Here is a 20,440-nt window from a genome sequence, read left to right as displayed (position 1 = left end):
GGTCCTATGAATTAGTCCAGGGCCAGACAGTGTGTTGGAGTGTCTGTAACCAGAGCCGCAGAACTGAAGGCTGGTGCCATGGGCTGGAGACCACCTGGGGCCACAGCTTCTGGCCGGGTGACACCAAGCATCCCCAGCTCTCTCTAAGAGGAGGGGTGCCCTCATAGGGTGCCGTGAGGGTGCAGTAGGGTCATTCCTGTGGCCTATTTAGCACAGTGCCCGCTCATCCTCACACCGAGTCCTCAGTGGTAGCTGCCGGTGTTGTTATGATGCTTGTTGATGGGCACTGGGGGCTTTTTTCAGTTCTAAGACTGTGCAGCCCAGTCTTAACTGGGAGAAGTTGGCAACAGCACGATGCCGGCCCCTCAGCCCAGTCTGCTGCTCCCAGGGCCCTGCTGGAGGCTCTCCTCTCCCGTGCTCACTCTGCCTCTGTGTCCCTCTGGCAGCAGCACCAAAGCATCTTCCGCACCGAGGCCGCTATCTGAGATACGGGAGATGCATTCTGTGGGCACACTGTGTGCAGGGCCCAAGCACTCAGTGGTCCCGTGCCCTATTTATTCAGTAGTGGGGCCCCACGAGGGGTGCGACAGTATCCCCACTTGACCAAGGGAAATAAGGCCACCAAGGAAGCCGACTCGCCCAGGGGCGCTTGGCCTGCGTGGGCTCAGGGAGCTTTCCAAGGCACTGCTCAACAGTGTTCGTTTAACTCCCTTATCCCGTCTGGGCCAGGCACCAAATTAGTCCCGCCGCACACCTTCACAGAACGTCCTGCTGCACCTGGGGCCGCAGGCCGTTCCGGAGGCCAGCCCAGCTCCACCTGCGGCCCAGCGCTGGGTCAGGGTGTCTGTTCACCACTTACCCTCCCTCATTCTGAGCCAGGCTGACTTGGCCCTGAGATGCAGAGCTGAGCCAGATGTCCCTGCCCCAGACCGCGTCAGTCCAGTGGGGATTTGGTAAATGGAGGATTCTGAGACAGTGAGGGAGTGTGCTGGTCCAGAAAGGGTGTCCAAGGTGGGCCGGGGGCACCGAAAAAGGATTTCCCAGGAGGCCCCTGGAGGAGGCAATGCCCCACCTGGGCTCTGGAAGATGACTGGGAGTTCTCCAGTTAGAAAAGCAAGGAGAAGGAGCAGCTTCAGGGCGTGGGTGGGAGAGGGGACAAAGTGGCCCCCTTGTCTGCGCAGGCGGGTACCTCTGCTCCATCGTGACGCACAGGCTGACGGACAAGCAGCTGAGGCACCTCAGCACGAAGACGACGGCGCTGGTGGTCACTGCCTCCATCCCGGGCAGCGCCTTCTCCGGAGAGCAGGTCGGGGCCGAGGTGCCCTTCAGCCCAGGGCTTTATGCCGACCAGGCTGGAATCCTTTTGAGCAACCAGCACACCAGCTCTGAGGTCAAGGTCTTTGGTGCCGTGGAGATTCTGGAGAACCTGGAGGTGAGTGGTGTCTGTGCACCGCAGGGGCTTTGGAAAGGGCCCGGAGGCAGGGAGGACCAGGTGGAATGTGGAAATCCTGGACCGCCTGTCCTTAGAATTAAAAATTAGAAGTAAAAATTTTTAAAAACGTAAATGCCCTGACCCTTTCTTTTTTCCGCAGTACCATTGTCATCTATTAGCGATGATGGCAAATACATCTATATGATTGCACTAGTCATTATGACTTCTGTGGGTCGTCCCCGACTGGAAGTTCCATGAGCAAGGGCGGCACTTAGAACAGGGCCTGCCTGACACAGGGCACGTGCTCGGGGGACACTCAGTGTGTCACAGGAATGAATTCAGTGCGGGAGCACACGCTGACATGGGCCAGGAAGAAAAGCTCTGATCCCTAACCTATCGCTGGGTCCCCACGGCTGGGGGCCGGTGCCCTTTCTGGGCCTCAGTGTCCCTGTCTGCTGAATGGCAGGTGAACGATGCCATAGGTCATGGAGTGCGGCGAGCTGGGAGGAGGTCTGGGGTGATGCAGCGAGGGGCTTCATTGGCCTCTCTGCCTGCTCCTCCTCTTGTCTCGCTGCAGCAAACATGTCTGAATGTTCTTGCAGCGAGACAGGGATGAATTCATTGTTGGTGGTGGAGGGTCCGCCAGGCCCCAGAGTTGGGCTGCTGGTGATCAGCCGTTAACAGAGCTCCAGGCTGCTCCCTTGGAAAGTTAGTGTTTGGTAGAAGTTCATGTCAATGTGGCGTTTTTTTTTAAAGAGCACTTGATTAGAATTTCCTGATACCGATTTGTCCCTTCCTTGCACACACCCGAGTACAGGCCGTGTGCTCCTGCCCTGGCTTGGCAGATCGCACGCTGTCAGCTAGAAGTGCCCAGGCATCGCCCCCTGCCTAGGAAGTGGGGCCTGGGCAGGGGTCCCCACCCCTAGCCTTGGGCTCGGGGGGGAAGCCCGGCCTGTCAGGCAGAGTGGGGGTGCTCCTCTCCAGCCCTGACGTCTCTCCCAGGTGAAATCGGGGTCCCCGGCTGTGCTGGCCTTCGTGAAGGAGAAGTCTTTGGGGCTTCCCAGCTTCCTCACCTACACAGTCAGTGTCTCAGATCCCGCGGCCGGCAGCCAGGGGCCTCTGTCCACCGCCCTGACCTTCTCCAGCCCCATGACTAACCAAGCCCTCACCATCCCGGTCACCGTGGCCTTTGTGATGGATCGCCGAGGGCCCAGGCCTTGTGAGTCACGGGACGGGACACCAGCTGGGACGCACCTGGGCAGGGAGGGCCGGGCTGAGCGGTCCTGGCTGTCAGTGGAAACCTGGGAGTCTGGGACCCAGAGGAGTCAGAAGTGCAGGCCGTCCCACAAGGTGCAAGTCGCTCATCTGGGCAGGCGTGGCACGCCTGCTTCCCAGTCTGTTCTCAGCACGGCAGCCAGAGGGTCCTGTTAAATGTGACTACATCGAGCCCGTCCTCCCTCAACGCTGTGCCATGGCTCCCACCCCCCTTGGGAGGTGAAGCCCCAGTCCCTCCAGCGTCCCGGAAGGCCCGCGTGATCTGCCCTCCCGACCGTTTATGACTTGTCCCCCCGGCACACCCTGCTCCAGCCACGCTGGCCTCCTTCCTGCTGGTAGAACGTGTGCAGCCCCAACTCGAGCCCTGGGCATTCGCTGTTCCTCTGCCTGGGATGCTGTTCCCCTAGACGGCCCCTTGGCCAGCACCCTGCTGTCCGTCTGACCTTCCTCCATCACTGCCTTCTCACATAACGTGAGCACTCCGGCCTCACTCAAGACACTCCTGCCCTGCTGTTCCACAGCACTGTTGCCAGCTGTCGGCCTGTAGGCTAACTAATATGATTGGTTATCGTGATTTCTGCTGGGCCCCAGCTAGCAGTTAAGTATGTGAGGACAGCACTTAGAACAGGGCCTGCCTAGTATACAGTAGGTGCTCAGTAATGAATGAATCCATTTATTCTGTAGTCGCGGATGAGCGCCTGTTGTGTGCCAAACTCTGTGCTGGGCAGATGCCTGAGAAGATCCCCCTCAAATAGAGAGGGCCCAGAATTACAGACGCAGTCAGAAAGGGAGGGTTTAAAGATGCAGCTGAGGAGGGGGGCTCGCAGAGGGGGTAGTTTCACCTCTGCCGAGAGGCGGGTGCAGGTCAAGGGGCTTCTTCAGCCAGGTCTGGAAGGACGAGCAGGCGGGGGGCGACGTGCAGGGTGAGGGGCTGGGCCGTGAGGAGCCTTGAACACTGGGCCAGGGGCTCAGGCTTTCTCCTGAGAGCAGGGAAGTGAGCTGGTCAGGTCTGGTTGGGAGTGGAGTGAAGGGCTGGGCCCAACGTCAGGGGCACCTGCAGAGGCCACCCCTTCCTCCTGCTGAGTGGGGCTGTGTGCCGACTCAGGACAGCCCCGCGAGGTGGAGGGGGTGAGGAGGAGCCAGGACTGGGGCCGTCCCTGAGGACGGGGGACCCCCAGGGAGGAGCGGCTTTGGGGCAGAGGGTGCTGGGCTCTGGGTGCAGTTCCACGAGGAGAGCATTTCCTCCGAGGAAGCAGGGCCCCGGGTGGAATGGGGTTGGGTCATGTGGCCTGAGGTGGGAGGGGATGGAGCGCGGGGGTGGCAGCCCCTCGGGCCTGGACGCTGCCCGGGCCTCAAGCAGGCCGCCTCGCCCTCTGGCTGTGCACACAGACTCCACGAGGCGGTTTGGTCACTCCTCTTCCCGATGCTTGCAGACGGAGCCAGCCTCTTCCAGCACTTCCTGGATTCGTACCAGGTCATGTTCTTCACGCTTTTTGCGCTGCTGGCTGGGACCGCTGTCGTGATCATAGGTGAGGCAGGCTGCATGGCGTCCCCTGGTTTGCTCCACCCCGCCCCCCACTCTAACCAGCCACGTGTCTTGCAGCCTACCACACGGTCTGTGCGCCCCGCGAGCTCGCCACACCTCCAGCCCTCTCCCCCCGAGCCAGCCCTCGGCAGAGCCCCCACTGTGAGTAGCTCCCCTGCAGACAAGAGGAGGGCTCCTGGGGGAGGAGGGGGGCCCAGGCCCTGAACCCCAACTCAGAAGGCCTGGCCTTGGGTAGAAGCTGCAGCTGTGGCGTGAGGTGCAGAGGGCAGGTCCGGGAGCCTGTGAGGGGGAGCCGGACAAGGAGAGCTTTCCCCAGGCAGAGCCAAGCAGGGCGGAGGGGCTGGTGCAGGGAGCTCGGTCTTGGCAGGTGTGCACACTGGACCTGGGATCCTACCTGCCAGGGCTGCTGCAGCGGGCTCTGAGCTGGGTTTGGACTGGCTGACTCCAAGATGAGGATTCTGGGCAGTCCTGATGAGGGATTTCCCAGTTGGAGAAGAATCACAAGGCCTATTCCTCTTAATAGTCCAGTTGTCTCTGGTGGCCCTGAGGCCTGTCTGTTAGTGTTGTCCCCTGAAAGTGTGCATTGCCCAACCTGCACGTGGAGCCCTTATATCTCCTGACTCCTACTTGAGATTCTCTCTCCTACACAAAGAATGCTTGAGCTGTGGGCATGACCAGGCTTCAAGGAGTCAGTGAATTTTTTGGAAGAGGATGCAGTTTTGTATATAGATGCATTTTTCCAGTAACAAGGTGCCACGTGCATCCTGGGCCTCTAGAATCCTAGCCTTCTACCAGGCTGCCTCTCAGGCCTGGGAAGCAACGCCAGGGAAGGCCTTGCAACTCTGATATGTTATCCAGCTGTCCTCGCAGTGGGTGCTCACCCTGTCTAACTCATCTCCCCACACACCCTTCCCTGTGCTGCCGGGCCACACCGGGGCTTTCCGTTGTCTCCCGAACACTCCAGACCCTCTGCTCAAGCTGGAGTCCTTGTTCACGCAGCTTTCTCTGCCCAAGAGGCCGTGCCCGCCCAGATAGACGGGCCTTTTCCCCATGTGCCCCATGGACTGGACGCTTCCGTGCAATCCTGAGACCTGCTCCTCGTATTCCCCAGCAGGCTGTGCACTCGGGGAGGTCAGGAGTCAGGCTCCCGGCCCTTGCATGTCCAGCCTTCACCCTTTCCCTATTAGGGCCAGCGCAGCAAGCCCCCTGTGGATTCCCTCGCTGGCCCAGGAATGCCTGGGGGCAGCGTTAGGAAGGCGTCCTGGGCCTGCCGCGGGCACTTCGGCAGCGTTTGCTCTGACACATCTGAGGAGCGTTGAGCCCTCCCTTTTGCTCTGTTGCTCACCTCTTCTCTTTCCACCCTAGATTTTGCTGCCTCGTCGCCGATGCCTTTCAGTGCACTGCCTCCTGCGCGCAGAGCCAGTCCTCCCTCGGGGCTGTGGAGCCCTGCGTACACCTCCCACTAGTCAGCACGCGGGGCTGGGCCGGCGGCTGCCCGCACAGACACCCTGGCGCTGCTGGGCCTCCGCAGCAGGGACAGTGGCGCTCCTGCTCCTGCGGCCTGGAGCGAGCCCCGAGCCCGGCCCCGGCCGACGTCGCCGCCGCCTCTGTTCTCACAGACCGCAGTCTAGGCCATGCTCGTTAGCTTATTCTTGTACGTAGGACTTGAAGTTTCTTGTTTGTTTTTACTTCAGAGTCTTGCAAAGGCTAAGACTTCTGGCTCATTCCTGTATGCCTGCCTGTCCAGGGCTTCTGGACAGTGTGCACTCGTGCTCTTATTGTCCTCGAGTCTCTCAAATCGAGACTTCGAGTGGACAGAAGCGCTGTTAGTTGTCTGGATGACGTTACTGCAGTGGTCTCAGGGAAGGGACTTCTTAACTACTTGTTTATTTCTGTGGGCTTTTTCCCCGTGGAAACCTGAGTTTTCCCGAGTCTGCTCCCGCTAGGAAGCGAGGGGAGTGAGCAGCCCTGAGCGTCCAGGGCAGCCCCGATGCTGCACAAGAGCCCAGGACCGCAGCCACCAGCCCCGCTGGCTCTGCCCCGGGAGAGAGGGAGATGCTGCAGAGCCGAGAGCCCAGAGAGCCGCTGCTCCCGGCCCCCGCGCACCACTGTGAATCGACTTTCTTTGTTTCCTAAGCTGTGGAAACGCCTCCTGGGCTCGGCCTCGGCCCCGTGGGGACATCCTGTGGAGTCCGGCTCGTTCTCTTTGTCCCGGCTCCTGCGTCAGCACAGGGACATCGGGATCATAGTTAGGAAGCGTCCCTGAGCTAGAGACGGGGACTTCTCTGTTTGTCCATAGGGAGGAGCCACTGTGTCCTGCCCAAGCACAAAGACCCAGGCTTATCTGTTCCTTCTTTTGTGCAGCGGTCTCGCACCGCAGCGATCTGAGCCTCTGTCCCGCCCGGGCGGGGATGGCCTCCCCGGCGGTCAGCTCGCTGGGCCCACGCCCTCCAGGCAGCTCCCCTGAGGGCCACAGGGCCTGTCCTCCAGGAAGAGGCTGGGAAGGAGAAGACAGAAACCTCCCTCCTTCTCAGCTCCCCAGTCCGTCAGCCCCAGAGGCCTCCAGAAGGCGGCCCCTGCCCTGGGCCCAGGCCCGCCGCACTCAGGAAGTCTGGAGGCGCACCCAGAGCCCGTCTCGCGTGGACACTGTGTCTGGAGTCCCGTGGAACTCTGAGCCACAGGTGTGAATCCAATCTCGTCCTTTGGGCTGGGCCTCGTGATTTATTTTCCTAAAGCTGAGACAGGAAGAATGGTGCCTTGATATCACTTGAACTCAAACTGACGACTTGGATGTAAATAGGTGCGTTTCTACTTGGCTTATTTAATAAAGCTTCATATAATTTCTTAAGAGGAGCATGATCATTGCTGGAATGGCCTGTGTCCTGCTTGGAAGTGACCCAGGCCCTGGTGACTATGCTTCTGGTTGCATGGATTTGGGGAACAGGTCTGCTGCCCCTCCAAGCCTTCCGCACCTCACTTCCCTTCTCTGGCTGGCCTCCGAGGCCTCCCTCCCACCTCCAAGACCAGGTGGCCAGGGCAGGTGGCTGTGGTGTCCTCCCACCGCTGCCAGCCCGGGGCCCCCATGGGTGCCTTCCCTGTAGAAGGACATGGCAGCCCTGCACACACATTCACACGTCACTGGGTGTCACCTTGGCCGGCTGTTGCTCCCTGCTGCTCTGGCTTCCACCCCACTCTCCTCTGAAGCTGATGTCCCAGGGTCACGAGCACCTCGGCTCATTCACTCCTCCACTGCCGTCCACAGCCTGGACCCCCGTCCTCCTCAGTGAACTCGCCCTGCCTCGCTGCCCTGCCTCTCGCCTCCCCAGCCCCTCACCCTCTGCCTGTCCCAGTGCTCACGCCCCTCGGGGTGGTCCTCGCCCGGCCCTCCCCGGCCCCCAGTGCCCGGCCTGCTGTCTTCCCAGAGCGCCCACACAGACATCGTCCCGAGTGCCCCGTGAGGCAGGTTCTCCTGGTGTCCTTGTCGCAGGTGTGGGAACGGATGCCAAAAGAAACTAGGCAGCCGCCCGAAGGCGCCTCTGGCGGAGACCAGTTGTCCCCGACGTCCCTCTGCCTTCTTCCTCGGGATCCGAGCCCTGACGTGGAGCTGGGCAAAGAGCAGCCAGGATACGCACTACGTTTCCCAGCCCCTCTTGCTGCTAGAAGCCAACGTGCGACTATGTCCTGGGCAAAGAACGTGAGCGCAGTGTCCGGGCAGTTCGTGAAGCCGTCTCCTGAAGGGAGGGGCCCTCCTCGCGGCGTCCTTCCCTGGCTGAGCAGACCCCGTGGGGTCCGCCCGGCAAGGCCGGTAGGGTCCACCAGAGTCGCTGGGCCGTCGTGACCTTGGAGCCTGCACCCAGCCCAGGACGCCTCCCTTGACGGGAGAGAAGTGCTCCCATGGCTTCAGGACCCAGCGGGTCTAGCACCGCAGCCAACCCCAGCCCACCTGAGTCAACGGCAGCGCCAGACGCACACCCGCGAGGCCAGCCACCTCCTGCCCAGAGCGCTCCTCTGGCCCCCAGGGACGCACTTGCTCCTGCACGACCGAGGTCCCCTGCTCGGGGCCCCCTCACCCCATTCCCTACACCTGCCAGTCCCCCAGTTCCCGTGAATCCGTCCCCTCTTGTCTCATGTCTCCGGCCTCCCCCTGGCCCTCTTCTCCACCCACGGAGCCTCCACCCTGGATGAGGTCCCTGCCTCCCCGCCCCAGCCTCTCCTCCTCTCAGCTGCCCCCTCCCCGCCCTGCTTCTCCTCCTCTCAGCTGCCCCGTCCCCGCTCTGCTGCTAGCAGATCTGCCTGGGCGCCCCCTGCCTAAACTCACCGCAGCCCCGCCTGCCCCTGGGGTGAGTGCGGCCCTGTGAACACAGGCAGTTTCCCAACAGGCTCTGCTCGCTCCCCTCCCCTCTTTGTCCTCCATGGAAACGGCCTGCCTTCCGGGCCCACCGTCCTCTACCCCCACCCTGGGCTTTGAGATCAGGCAGAGCTGGGTGGGTCCCGGGTCCACCCTCCCGCCTGTCTGTGCCTGCTCCGGTCTCTTCCCCTCTGGGCTTCAGGGTTCTCCTCCGCACAACGGGCACAGCGGTGCCTACAAAGTTATCGTAACTCTCTCAAAGCGGGAGACGGGGGAGAGCGTGAGGAGGAGGCCTCAACTCTGTCCACAGGGCTCTGGGGGCAGAGAGGAGGCCGGATCCAGCGCAGAGGGCCCTGGGGAATGGAGGTAACTGGGCACAGAAGTGCTTGGGGCACAGGTGACAACTTTAGGACACGCAAGCCCTGTTGTGGCCTGCTCACCCTGAGAAGCTAAATGCAAAAGCTAAAAATCCCATCGCCGCCATCACTGCCCTGGTCCTGGTTTCCCTGACCACAAAATGGGGAGGACGCTTCTCATGAGAGTGTCCTATGAGGACAGGAGGGTCCTATGAGGACAGAATGAGCTGATGGCAGAAGGCGCTGCGTCCACATATGCTGCTGTCACTGTGGTTGGGGAGCTGGCACGGAGCCCAGATGGAGAAAGAGCGTTTGTCCGCAGAATGAGGAGCTGGAGGAACAGCAGGTGAATGGCAGGGAGGTGCTCCCCCAGCCCCCTAGGCCTCTGTTGTCATTCCTCGTGCTGTGTGGCCATCGTGGGCCCCCATGACCCTTCCCCAGTTGGGACCTCCTGGAGGGTGGGAACAGGCCTGCTTCTACCGTGTCCCCAGGACCTGGTACACAGGAAGACCTAGAAGGCATTCAACCGACGGCATATGTTCAGCACAGGGCCTGCCTGGCACACAATAAATGTCAGCATTGCCCTCAGGCAGGCCCCCTCAGTGACACAAGATGGCTGCCAGGATCCAGGCATCATATCACATCCAGACATGGCAGCATCCGGAAGAAGAGGAGCAGGGAAACAAGCTCCCCCTGTCTCCTTCTAAAGACTAAAGCCTTCTTTCCTGGAAGGCACCTCAGCAGACAGCTCCCACAGTATCCATAGCTGCGGGGCGGGGTGGGGGGGTTTCATGGCCATTCCTAGCCCGTGGCTGGGAGCGCAACGAGGTGATCATGTCCATGCGTGGTAATCCTTCAGGGCTGACTGCATGTCAGGATGTCGACCCCTCAACTTCTTCCAGAGAAAAAGAGAAAGGTCTCAGCATCGGCCAGCTGGCTTCCTCTGTGATGACGTTGTCTCCCCGTCTCGGGGATTCTGGGGCTTGCAGAGCTGCCGAGAGGACCAGACGCCCAGGGGAGAGCTCCGGGCTTGCTTCTCCCCGGGGACTACCATCGTTTAAGCACGTGCAGGGATGGCAGATGCACGTGCTGGGGCAGCAGCCAGACCTGCCAGAAGAGAGTGCACGGACGAAACCGGCGACACGCAGCACCCTTCAGCTTTCTGTCCCCAAACTAACCCAGCAACTTTCACTCTCTAAAGGGTGCCAAAAAACGCTTTTAGCACCATTTAGCGCTAAAAATATAACCATATAGTTTTTTTCCTCCAGAATTCCTAAGTTTGGCCAAAAATTAACTCTCTCTCTGCTTGTCTCTCCCTGTTTCTGTGTGTGTGTCTTGGGCATTCTGGAAATGTTACATCTCAAGGTCTGACTCGCCGGCTAGAGAGCCCAGAACCCGGGGCATCCAGGACGGGTGGCACAGGTCTGGTCTGGTGGGCCAGGCATGAAGCTTAGAGAGCAGGTGGCCAGGAGTGCAGGCCCACCTTCTGGGGCTGGCGATAGATCCTCTGACCTCTCTGCAAAGTGGCCATCCTGACATCTCCTGTTCCCGGCCCAGGGTGGCTCCCAGCCGGGAGAGGGCCACCATCATCCTGGCCCTCCCCTCCCGCCGGCACACCCTTCCCCACAGGACTCTGTGAGCCTCCCGCTGGGGGCTGAGTGTATTTCCCCCTGGAGGCGGCTGCGGTCACGTGACTCGCTGCGACCAATAGAACGTGGCTGGAAGTGACGGCACATCGGGGCTGAAGGAGGCCCCGCGGGTTTCCAGTCGCCCTTGTTGTGCTTCTGCCACTGACGTAGTCACAGGGAGGCCCCGGGAGCTGCTGGTCCGAGGAGGAGGAGGGACACTAAGAGAGACCTGAAGTGAATATGCCCATCCCACGTCAACTGACCCGCAGACCCACGACCACGAGAAGCAACGATGGCTGTGAAAACCCCTGACTCGGGGACAGCTTGTCAGGCAGCCTTCCTGCGGCAGGAGGTGGCTGATGCCAAGCACGATATGGGTTCCCTTCTGGCTGAAAACCCATCGAAGGCAAGTTTTCTGCCACTTGTCACAGCGTCTGACTGGCAGAGCTGGGCCCCGAGGGGCCCCCCTTCAGTCTCCTCTCCTGGCCGGCCTGGTGCTGCCGGCTCAGCCCATCCTGCTGGCACAGGGTTTCCTGGGCAGCCGGGGCGAGGCGCTCAGGCAGGAGCGCTCCGAGGACAAGGGCACAGGAAGGCTGGCCAATGCAGGGCCTTCCCCTCCTGAGCTGGGCTGACCTCCTTCTTGGGAGCAGCCCGGTCAGCCACCCCCTCCCCACTCGAGGCTGCTGTGAGGACTGATGGAGACGTGGCCCTGAAGGGCTCCTCGCGCCATCGATGTGGGTCCTGTACCCAAACTAAAACCATCCCCACCCCCGCCTCACCCTCCGTTGCGCACCTCGTGCTGGGGACCACACAGGGAAGGATGTTCTCAGGGTGGTTTGTTGAATGAGTGCAAGTGAGTCCCCGTGAAGGAATAAGTGATTGTGGGTTTTCCTCCACCGTGGGGCAGTAGTTTTCCAGGACACCCCGAGCTGCAGACCAGTGGGGAGAGGAGCAGGGCCAAGGGAGGCGGGTGGCGGCTGAAGCTCTAAAGTCTGTTTCACCCCAAGGCCCCTGGGGCAGGGGCGGCTGTCCCAGCCTCCCCCAAACCACTCCCCCAGCAGCCTGGGCCACACAAAAGCAGCTTGTCAGAGTAGTCGCGGCCTCCAGCAGTTGCCCCTGTGAGCGCTGGGGGCCGTTGGGAGAGGCTGCGGGGCAGGGTGCACAGTCGAGCAGCCGACATTGACTGCACTCCGCCTACCAGGCACATGCAAGCACTCTCCCATCTCTAGTTCGCTTCCTCCTCGCCTCAGCCCTATGACGTAGGTACGACTATTTACAGATGGGGAAACTGAGGTACGCCAGGTGAAGCCACCCTTCTGGCGTCACACAACTGGCGAGTGGCAGAACCGGGATTCGAATCCAGACAGACTGCCATCAGGGTTTGCTGTCCACACCCGTTCTTGCCTCTGCCCACCTGGACCGGGCGGCTGGGGGTCCACCCTGGATGGGGGATGCTGTGCGGGCAGGGAGCCGGGGCCCGCACCCACTCCCCTCAGAGCAGCTCGGCTTCAGGCTGTCTCGTGGGTCATTTTATTTTCCATAAGAAAAATTTTAATATGGAAAAGTACAAAGAGTGATACAACAGCGCTCCTCTGCCTTCCACACGGTGCGGGCAACTGTTAGTATGGTCTTACGGACTTCCACCGCGGTGGTGGAGGTGTTTTAAAAAACAGACAAATGAAAAAACTACAAATATGACTTAAGTTTCCTTTAACCTCTGCCTTCTATCCCTTCCCTCTATCCCTTCTTGGAGGCAGCTGCTTTCACAAATCTGCAGCATATCCTTCCAAAGCGACTTTCACTGTTAATAATAAGCGTCAGTAAATAAAACACAACTGTTCTGTATTTTATACTTTTACATAACTGTGGTCATACTTTGTCACTTGCTTTCTTCCCTTAGATGTCACGTACTCATATAACTTCATTTCCCTTTAATTCTTCATTCCCCTGTTGCTGGACACAAAGGTTGTTTCCGATTTTTGCTGTACTAAACAGCATGGCAGTGAGCACTCCTGTACAAGGCTCACAGGCCTGGGGGCCGGAAGTGCTCCAGGGTGGGTGGCAAGGAATGGAGTTGCTGGGTGCCCATTATCCATCTGACTGGATGCTGCTAAATTTATTTCCGGGCATCATACCAATTTTCACACCCCCCAGCTGGATATGAGAGATTCTGTTCCCCCTTCCTTGCCAGCACACAGTATTGTCATCCGTGTATATTTATTTTTGCTGGTTTGGTGGGGGACAATGGTATTTTATAAGTTTAATTCCAATTCTTTGACTACTAGTGAGGACGAACTTTTTTGTTTGTTTATTGGCCGTTCATATTTTCCTCCATGAATTGTCTCTCCTCCACCCATTTGTTTTTCTTATTTCTTTGTCACTCCAAAAGAGAGATAGAAAATACCTATTCATATGCCCGATTTTGTGTTCCAAGTATCCGTTAGCATTGCTGTGTAACAAACTCCCCTCATCTCAGTGACGTACATCAGCTGACGGTGCTTCTTGCACACGAGCCTGGGCGTCAGCTGATGGGGCTGGCTCAGCTGGGAGCAGCTCTGCTCCACGTGTCTCTCCTCCTCCTCCCAGGACCACCGGGCCAGGTGAGACAGGGCCTTCCCATGGTGACAGCCTAGGGGCAAGAGGGCAAGTGGACACACGTGACAGCTGCTCGAGGGCCAGGCTGGGCCCGGCAAGCAGTCACTCGCTCTTCATTCTACTGGACAGAACAAGGCACGTATCTGAACCTGGAGTCAGTGCTGGGGAGACGGCCTCTGCCTTTGCTGGGAGGAGCCGCAGAGTCTCAGGGCACCAGGTGTGCATGGAGGGGCAAAGATTCCAGGTCATTCCTGCAACTCTATCATGGTTGTCTTTTTTCTTATTGATCTGTGACAGCTCTTTATTCAAGATACACTTTGATATTTTATATATTGACATTTTGTCTGAAGTAGTCTGCTTCCAAAATAAAATTTTGCTCCAGTTCAACTCCCTCATTGTTCAGATGGGAAAACCAAGGCCCAGAGACAGGAAGGGACCAGCCCAGGGTCACACCTGAGTAACACCCCATGTCCCAGCCCCTTTTCCTGACATTCAAGGCCTCCCCCCGACTGGATGGCACAGCAGCTAAGAGAACTCACGCGGACGGATCAACAAATCGCTGTGAGCATTTCTCCCTACGGTTAATTCTCAAGGGGCCCGTGTAGATCCACAATTTCAACATCAAATGCAGTGAGCAATCGTAGCTATGGAGTGAGAAAAGGGAAGAAAACAAAACCTGAGACCGTGGGTCTGGCGACTGTCTAGTATTTTGTTAAGTTGTGTGGTGTATGTAATCAGCAAATACGATTCCGTGGAGGATTTCATTGGCAGCCTCGTCAGGTGACAGCTTTCGTTTGGGGAGCCTTTACTGAAAGCAAGAAGAACCAGGAAGATGGACGCGACAGACGCGTTGCTTCCCTGCGCTGAGGCGCGATGGCCCCAGGGCAGCGGCAGCCCTCCCTCTGGGTCCTCCTCCAGGGAGGACAGGGCGTCGGAGGCGAACGGCAGCAGCGGGTGAGCCCGGGGCAGGGCCCAGGCACCACGTAGAGCTCCTGCCTCTGCCACTTACCAGCCGGGCGACGCTGACCGTGGGTCCTTCACGCCACCTCTCTGAGCCTCAGTTTCCCCGTCTGCAAGATGGCGATTATACATGACCTCCTCCGTAGGTTTGCTGTGGGCGTCTGACGCGCTCCCTTGTTGAGACCCCCGGCCGGCGGTGAGCAGACATCGGTGCTCAGTCGACACTGCTGTTCCTCCTCCTCCCCGCGGGCGGTGGAAGCAGCCCTCCTCACTCTCCTGGGGGCCGTGACACGCATGCTCTGGGGGTCTTGTGACAGCAGTCCCCTCCACCGCTCGCCGGGCCTAGTGAAGTCCAGGCTCATCAACGCAGGTGGGACGGGCCAGGTGGCTGACACAGCCCAGTGAGGGGCCGGGGCGCGGACTGGCGACCTGAGGGCATGGCTGCACCCACTCGGCTCCAGCTGCCAGACGGGAACAAAGCCCAGTGAGGCCAACTTTTCAGGTTTCCTAGAGACTCCAAAAATCCAGCTTTTGTGGGGTAAAACCTTCCACTTTATAAATAATGGTAACAAAATTCAAGTTAAAAAATATAAAAAACAACCTATGTGGGCCAAAGAAACCCGCCCTTAGGCCACCAGTTTGCAATCTCTGAGTTTCTTCATAAATGGTAAAATTCTGGCGCGTGTATCTCCACCCCCTTCCCGTGGCCCTGGCAGACACTGCTAATCGCTCCCAGCACTCTTTCCTGCAGCAGCAGGACTCTGCCTCAGAATTCCTCACAACCCAGCATTCCGGGCAGCACTGCCAGTCAGCCAGTATTGGCCCAGGGGAGGAGGCCCATCGTCACCCGTAATCTACTCCAAGTCCCTCATTTTAGGGATGGGGAAAGACTGGGTTTAGCCCACCCATAATCCAAGATGTGAAGGTATCAGCTTTTCCCTGGCAACTTGCCCCGGATGGATACAGATAGAGGGAGAGACAGAGGGAGTGGCTAAAAGACGCTGCGTGTGCCAGCAGAGTTTTCTTCCACTTCAGAATTATAGGTTTGGGGCTGAAGCATCTTAAAATGCAGAAGGAGCAGACAGCTGTCGCAGCCCCAGCTGCCTGTTCCTACTGCCCACCGGGTCCCGGAGGCAGTGGGCAGGGGGATTGCGTGGGGACCAAGGGTCTTTAAATGTGTAAATGCAAACATTTCATTACGTTTTCAGGAACCACTGAAATGCCATCCCCCATCGTGTTGAGGAGGAGAATGCAATGGGAGCGCGTGGTCTAGATCAAAGGAAAATTATCACGGGCCGTCTCTTGGGCCCCCAAGTTGGAGGCAGATTCATGTTGGCTGCCAACTCAGTAATCTTGTTCCCTGAGCCAGGAAAGTTGAGCTGCTGTCATCACCTCCAAGGGATGTGGGCATCCTTTATCAGTGCCCTGCTTGCTCATGTATTTATTCTCCAAGCATTTGTCAGCTCAAGTCATATGCTGGCACCTTCCCAAGGAGCTGGCAGGGTGGGGCAGAGGGACGAGTCAGACGGGGCTTCTCTAGGAGGGCAGAGAGGGAGACAGACAAGGCTCACAGCCCCTCTGTGGGGTAGAAGGTGCTGGAGCCTCAGAGAAGGGACCGTGCCAGGTTGGTGGGTTGGAGGAAGCTCTCGGAAGGAGGGGAGTCAGAACCAGGATTGGAACGATGGGCATCTCAGCAGAGGGGCTGGTTTGAGCACAAGGTCAGAAGCTTCTAGCCTCATGTGGGGACGGTATTGAGTGGTGGGGAGGAATGGGTGGTGGCCTGGGTTCGAACGCTCACCCATTTGGAATAGAGTTATGGCATATTGGGCTGGTATCGAAAGCTCCTGGCCCCCAAACAGGGCATGACAGGAAGCCCTGATTTGGGGTGACTGGGATCACTACCTTCAAACCACCCATCTCTCCCCGTCTTGTGACACCCTCCAGGGGTTCGCACTGCTGGGTGAGATGTTCTGAACTGAGGACAGCCCGAGCGTAGAAGGCAGTAAAGTGGATTCTTCCCAATCTAACTGGACTCTTTTTCAGGTTTCTCACATTTTGAATTCCAAAACAGATAGAACCCATTCATAAAATTTCACATAATTTCAGATTCTGAGTGAGTTATTCAATTTGATGATTAAAACATGTTATCAAGTCACATCGTAAAACAGTTGAGTTATGGTCAATCCTCACTGTGCTTCCTCCTGTAAAATGTTTCATGTTCTATTTCCTGTAAAGTACAGTTTCTCGCTACCTGAAACTTCACCTCACTCCGCTTCACTTTTACGCAAGACCTACATTAGTACCTGTGGTCGCCAACGGAAGGAAATCCAAAGAGGATTTTCGCTTTTACCAAAAAAGGCGAAAGCGAAAACAGTGCTCAGCGTGTGGTTTGCAGCGAGCCCCCCGAGGCGCGAGCGGGGTGCCCCCAGGCTCCCTCCCGGGAACCACGCTCAGCGTCTCAGCCTCAGGCCCCAGAGTTTGAACCGTGTCTGTGAGCCTCTGGGCGTTATCTTGATTTATTTTGGTAGGTTATTTTGGGGGTCCAAACGCTCCAATATTTTCCCCATATAAATTAATGGTAATTCTTCGCTTTCTGTCCTTTCGGCTCACAAAATGTTACCTAGGAACGCTCTGCTTTCAGATAGCAGGGGAAACCTGTGTACCTTTAAACAAAAGGTGAAAAATTACAGGTGTCAACTTAGAAAGGTTGGGAGGAGAGAGTCTTGTCAAAATTCTTTGAGGGAGCGGACAAGAAGTTGTGAAACCTCTCCTGTGGGCAATGGGAGCCGTGGATGATGCCTGAGCAGGAGTGTGACGTGTTTAAAAACGGGCTCGGAGGGTTATTCTGGGGGTGAGTGTGTGTGAGCGGCACCCCCTGGGTGGTAGCCCACAGGTGACTGGTCGGTCCAAGGGGAGTGGACGGGACTATCTGGGGATAACACGTGCCCTCACCTCCCCTCTGCCCCTTTGTCCTTCGACCAGGCTCCCCCAGTCCTCTGCTTCCGGCCCTCCCCCCCTCCCGGGCCTCAGTGTTCCCCTCGTTCTGATCAGGTGCTCCCAGGGCTGAGGGGCTGAGGGGCCAGGAGAGGAGCAGACCCCGGGCCCGGACCCCACCTGCCCACCGGAGCCGTGTCCACAGGGAAGCCATCTGCTGACCAACCCTGAGGGGCTGCCCGCCCTCAGCAGTGGAGAGGTGGGGCCTCAGAGGCCACGGCTAAGCTGGGCTGGGGAGCCAGCGGGCCGCCTCCTCTCCAGACCCCGGCCCGGGTTAACCACCCTCCCCCACGGGGAGGCTCCGAAGGACACGCCAGCAGCTCCCGGTGCCCCCGCCTGATTTGGAGCGTCTGGGAGGAGACGGGAGGCCGGCCTGCGGAGATCGCTGGTCACGAAGAGACACTCGGTCAGAGGAGGGGCTCCTCCTGCCGGACCCTGTGTCAGGCTGAATCCTCCCTCCAGCCCACCTGCCACGTCTCCTCACCTCCTCCCACCGCCAAGTCCCCCGTGCCCTGGGGATGACCCCGGCAGCCCCTGGGTTGGTCTGTCTGTCCTTCTGTTTGTCTTCTCTCTTCTCCCCCCAGCTCTTCCACAGGGGCAGAGGTCCTGACTCTCGAAATTTCTCTTCTTCCTCTCCTCCTGCCTCCCCCTCCTCCTCCTCTCTTCCCCTCCTCCTCCTTTCTCCTTCCTCCTCCTCCTTCCTCCTCCTCCTCCTCCTCCTCCCTTCCCCTCCTCCTCCCTTCCCCTCCTCCTCCCTTCCCCTCCTCCTCCTTTCTCCTTCCTCCTCCCTTCCCCTCCTCCTCCTCCTCCCTTCCCCTCCTCCTCCCTTCCCCTCCTCCTCCTTTCTCCTTCCTCCTCCCTTCCCCTCCTCCTCCTTTCTCCTTCCTCCTCCCTTCCCCTCCTCCTCCTCCCTTCCCCTCCTCCTCCCTTCCCCTCCCCTCCTCCTCCCATCACCCTCCTCCTCTTTCCTTCCCCTCTTCCTCCTCCTCCCTTCCCCTCCTCCTCATCCCTTCCCCCTCCTCCTCCCTTCCCCTCCTCCTCCTCCCTTCTCCCTGCTCCTCCTCCCTTCTCCCTCCTCCTCCCATCCTCCTCCTCCTCCTCCTCCTCCCTCCTCCTCCTCCTCCCTTCCCTCTCTTCCTCTTCCCATCCCCATCCTCCTCCTCCCTTCCCCTCCTCCTCTCTTCCCTACCCCTCCTCCTCCTCCCTTCCCCTCCTCCTCCCATCCCTCTCCTCCTCCTCCCTTCCCCTCCTCCTCCTCCCGTTCCCCTTCTCCTCCTCCCTTCCCCTCCTCCTCCTCCTCCCTGCTCCTCCTCCTCCTCCTCCTCCTCCTCCCATCCTCCTCCCTCCTCCTCCCCCTCCTCCTCCTCCCTTCCCTCTTCTCCTCCTCCCATCCCCATCCTCCTCCTCCCATCCCCATCCTCCTCCTCCCATCCCCCTCCTCCTCCTCCCTTCCCCTCTTCCTTCTCCCATCCCCCTCCTCCTCCCTTCCCCTCTTCCTTCTCCCATCCCCCTCCTCCTCCTCCTCCCTCCTCCTCTCCTCCTCCTCCTCCTCCTTCTCCTCCTCTCCTTCCTCCTCCTCCCCTTCTTCCTCCTCCCTTTCCTTCTCCTCCTCCTCCCCATCCTCCCTTTCCTTCTCCTCCTCCTCCCCTTCCTCCCTCCTCCTCCTCCCCTTCCTCCTCCTCCTCCCCTTCCTCCTCCTCCTCCTCCCCTCCCCTTCCTCGTCCTTCTCCTTCATCTCCGTGCAATACCCTACAGCCTCGAGACCCAGACTCTGGTCTTCCGATCAGCAGCATGGGCATCACCTGGGAGCCTGTTAGAAATGCAGACTCTCAGGCCCCGCCCCAGACCTGCTGGATCGGAACCTGCATTTCACAAGACCCCCTGGTGACGTGTGTGCACTTTTCTAGTTACAGAGTAATCTGAGGTAATTGCAGGAGAAAGTACAGATAAGCCGGAAGAAAGGGATCATCACCTGTGGCCCCTCTGCTGCTTGCTGACTCTGTTTCCGATTTGCTGTTCCCTCTTCCAAGATTTTTTTCTTGTATATATATGTGTATATATATATATATATGCACACACAGAAATAGCTTTTCTTACAGAAACGTCAGCAAGCTGTAGAGATTTTGTAACCTTTGTTCTTCATGCATGTAAATATATCCTGGGCATCTTGCCATGTTAATAAGGCTGGGTCTATATCCATTAGTCATTCATTAATTTATACATCCAGTCAACGAATATTGAGCACCTGCTACGTGCCAGGCACTGTGCCAGGCCTGGGTTTACACTGGGAAAGAAAACAGATCAATTTCTACCTTTGTGGAGCTTACAATCCAACTGGGGAAAAAGATAAACCAAGAGTCACCCCAACACAGGGACCATTGCAAAGATGACAGGTTCCTGGGGGATCCACGTCATCGGGGGATTTGGCTGGGGCGGGAGGGCCCCCCAAGGAAGAGATGACTGGGCTGGGGTTTGAAGCGTGAGTTAACTGAGCAATGAGGGGAGGGGAAGTGATGGGGGCCCTGGGCACAGTGTGTGCAAAGGCTCTGAGCCGAGGGAATGTGGCTACTGTGGCTGCGGGCAGAGAGCATGGAGAGGACGGTGAAAGATGAAGCTGCAGATGGAGGCAGAGGCCATTGCCGGGCACAGACGCAGCAAAGTCACTAAACCCGTCCCCGGTGAATGGGCGCTTAGCTCGTTTACAATGTTTTAGTGTTGTAAACAACACTGAAATCAACATCCTCATGCAGTGTAGGGGAGGGGATGGTCAGGGAGGGCTGCCTGGAAGAGGGGACATTTGCTCAGGCACCTTGATGGAATAGTAAAAGGTTTTTCTGTGGACAAGAAAAAGAGGGATGTGTTCCCAAGAAGAGGGAACAGCACTTGCAGAGATGATCAGGGAGAGGACAGGAGTTGTGTGTGTGCGCGTGCTGGGCGGGCAGTGGTAGTAGCAGGGACGGGCATGGCTGAAGTCAAGAGAGTGTTGGGGTTGTGTGGCTGAGGCAGGGCTTCTGTGGGTCTGTTGTAAACACCTAAGTGAGTGAAGTGAGGGGCTGGACAGGCCACCGTTGTCTCTGTGCAGGCTCTGGAGTCAGAAGGCCTGGGTTCCGATCCTGACTGCACTTGTCATCAGCTGTGTGACCGTGAGCAAGTTGCCAAACCTCTCTGTGCCTCGTTTCCTTACCCGGGAAATGGAAGCAATAACAGTGCCTCCATCGTTTGGGCCAATTTGAGATTGAGTGAGTTAATTCATGGAAAATACTGGGGAGAGTTCCTGGCATATAAAGGGCCAGCTGGAGACCAAGA

At 58.4% G+C, this 20,440-nt stretch overlaps 1 protein-coding gene across 1 annotated transcript in view; it reads left to right on the top strand.

The window, feature by feature from the left end:
* Positions 1-7,101, top strand: part of NUP210 (nucleoporin 210) — a 47,070-nt gene extending 39,969 nt beyond the window's left edge. Inside the window, 5 exon segments of the mRNA XM_087431696.1 lie at positions 1,182-1,432; positions 2,435-2,651; positions 4,141-4,236; positions 4,311-4,394; positions 5,619-7,101. Coding sequence (XP_087287822.1) covers positions 1,182-1,432; positions 2,435-2,651; positions 4,141-4,236; positions 4,311-4,394; positions 5,619-5,719 — 749 coding nt within the window. The 3' untranslated portion in view covers positions 5,720-7,101.
* Positions 7,102-20,440: the final 13,339 nt, after the last annotated feature.

The sequence above is a fragment of the Ceratotherium simum genome, chromosome 5 (assembly GCF_057802395.1).
Source record: "Ceratotherium simum simum isolate JZ-2026a chromosome 5, ASM5780239v1, whole genome shotgun sequence".
NCBI lineage: Eukaryota > Metazoa > Chordata > Mammalia > Perissodactyla > Rhinocerotidae > Ceratotherium > Ceratotherium simum.
This window is presented reverse-complemented; position numbering and strand designations above follow the sequence as displayed.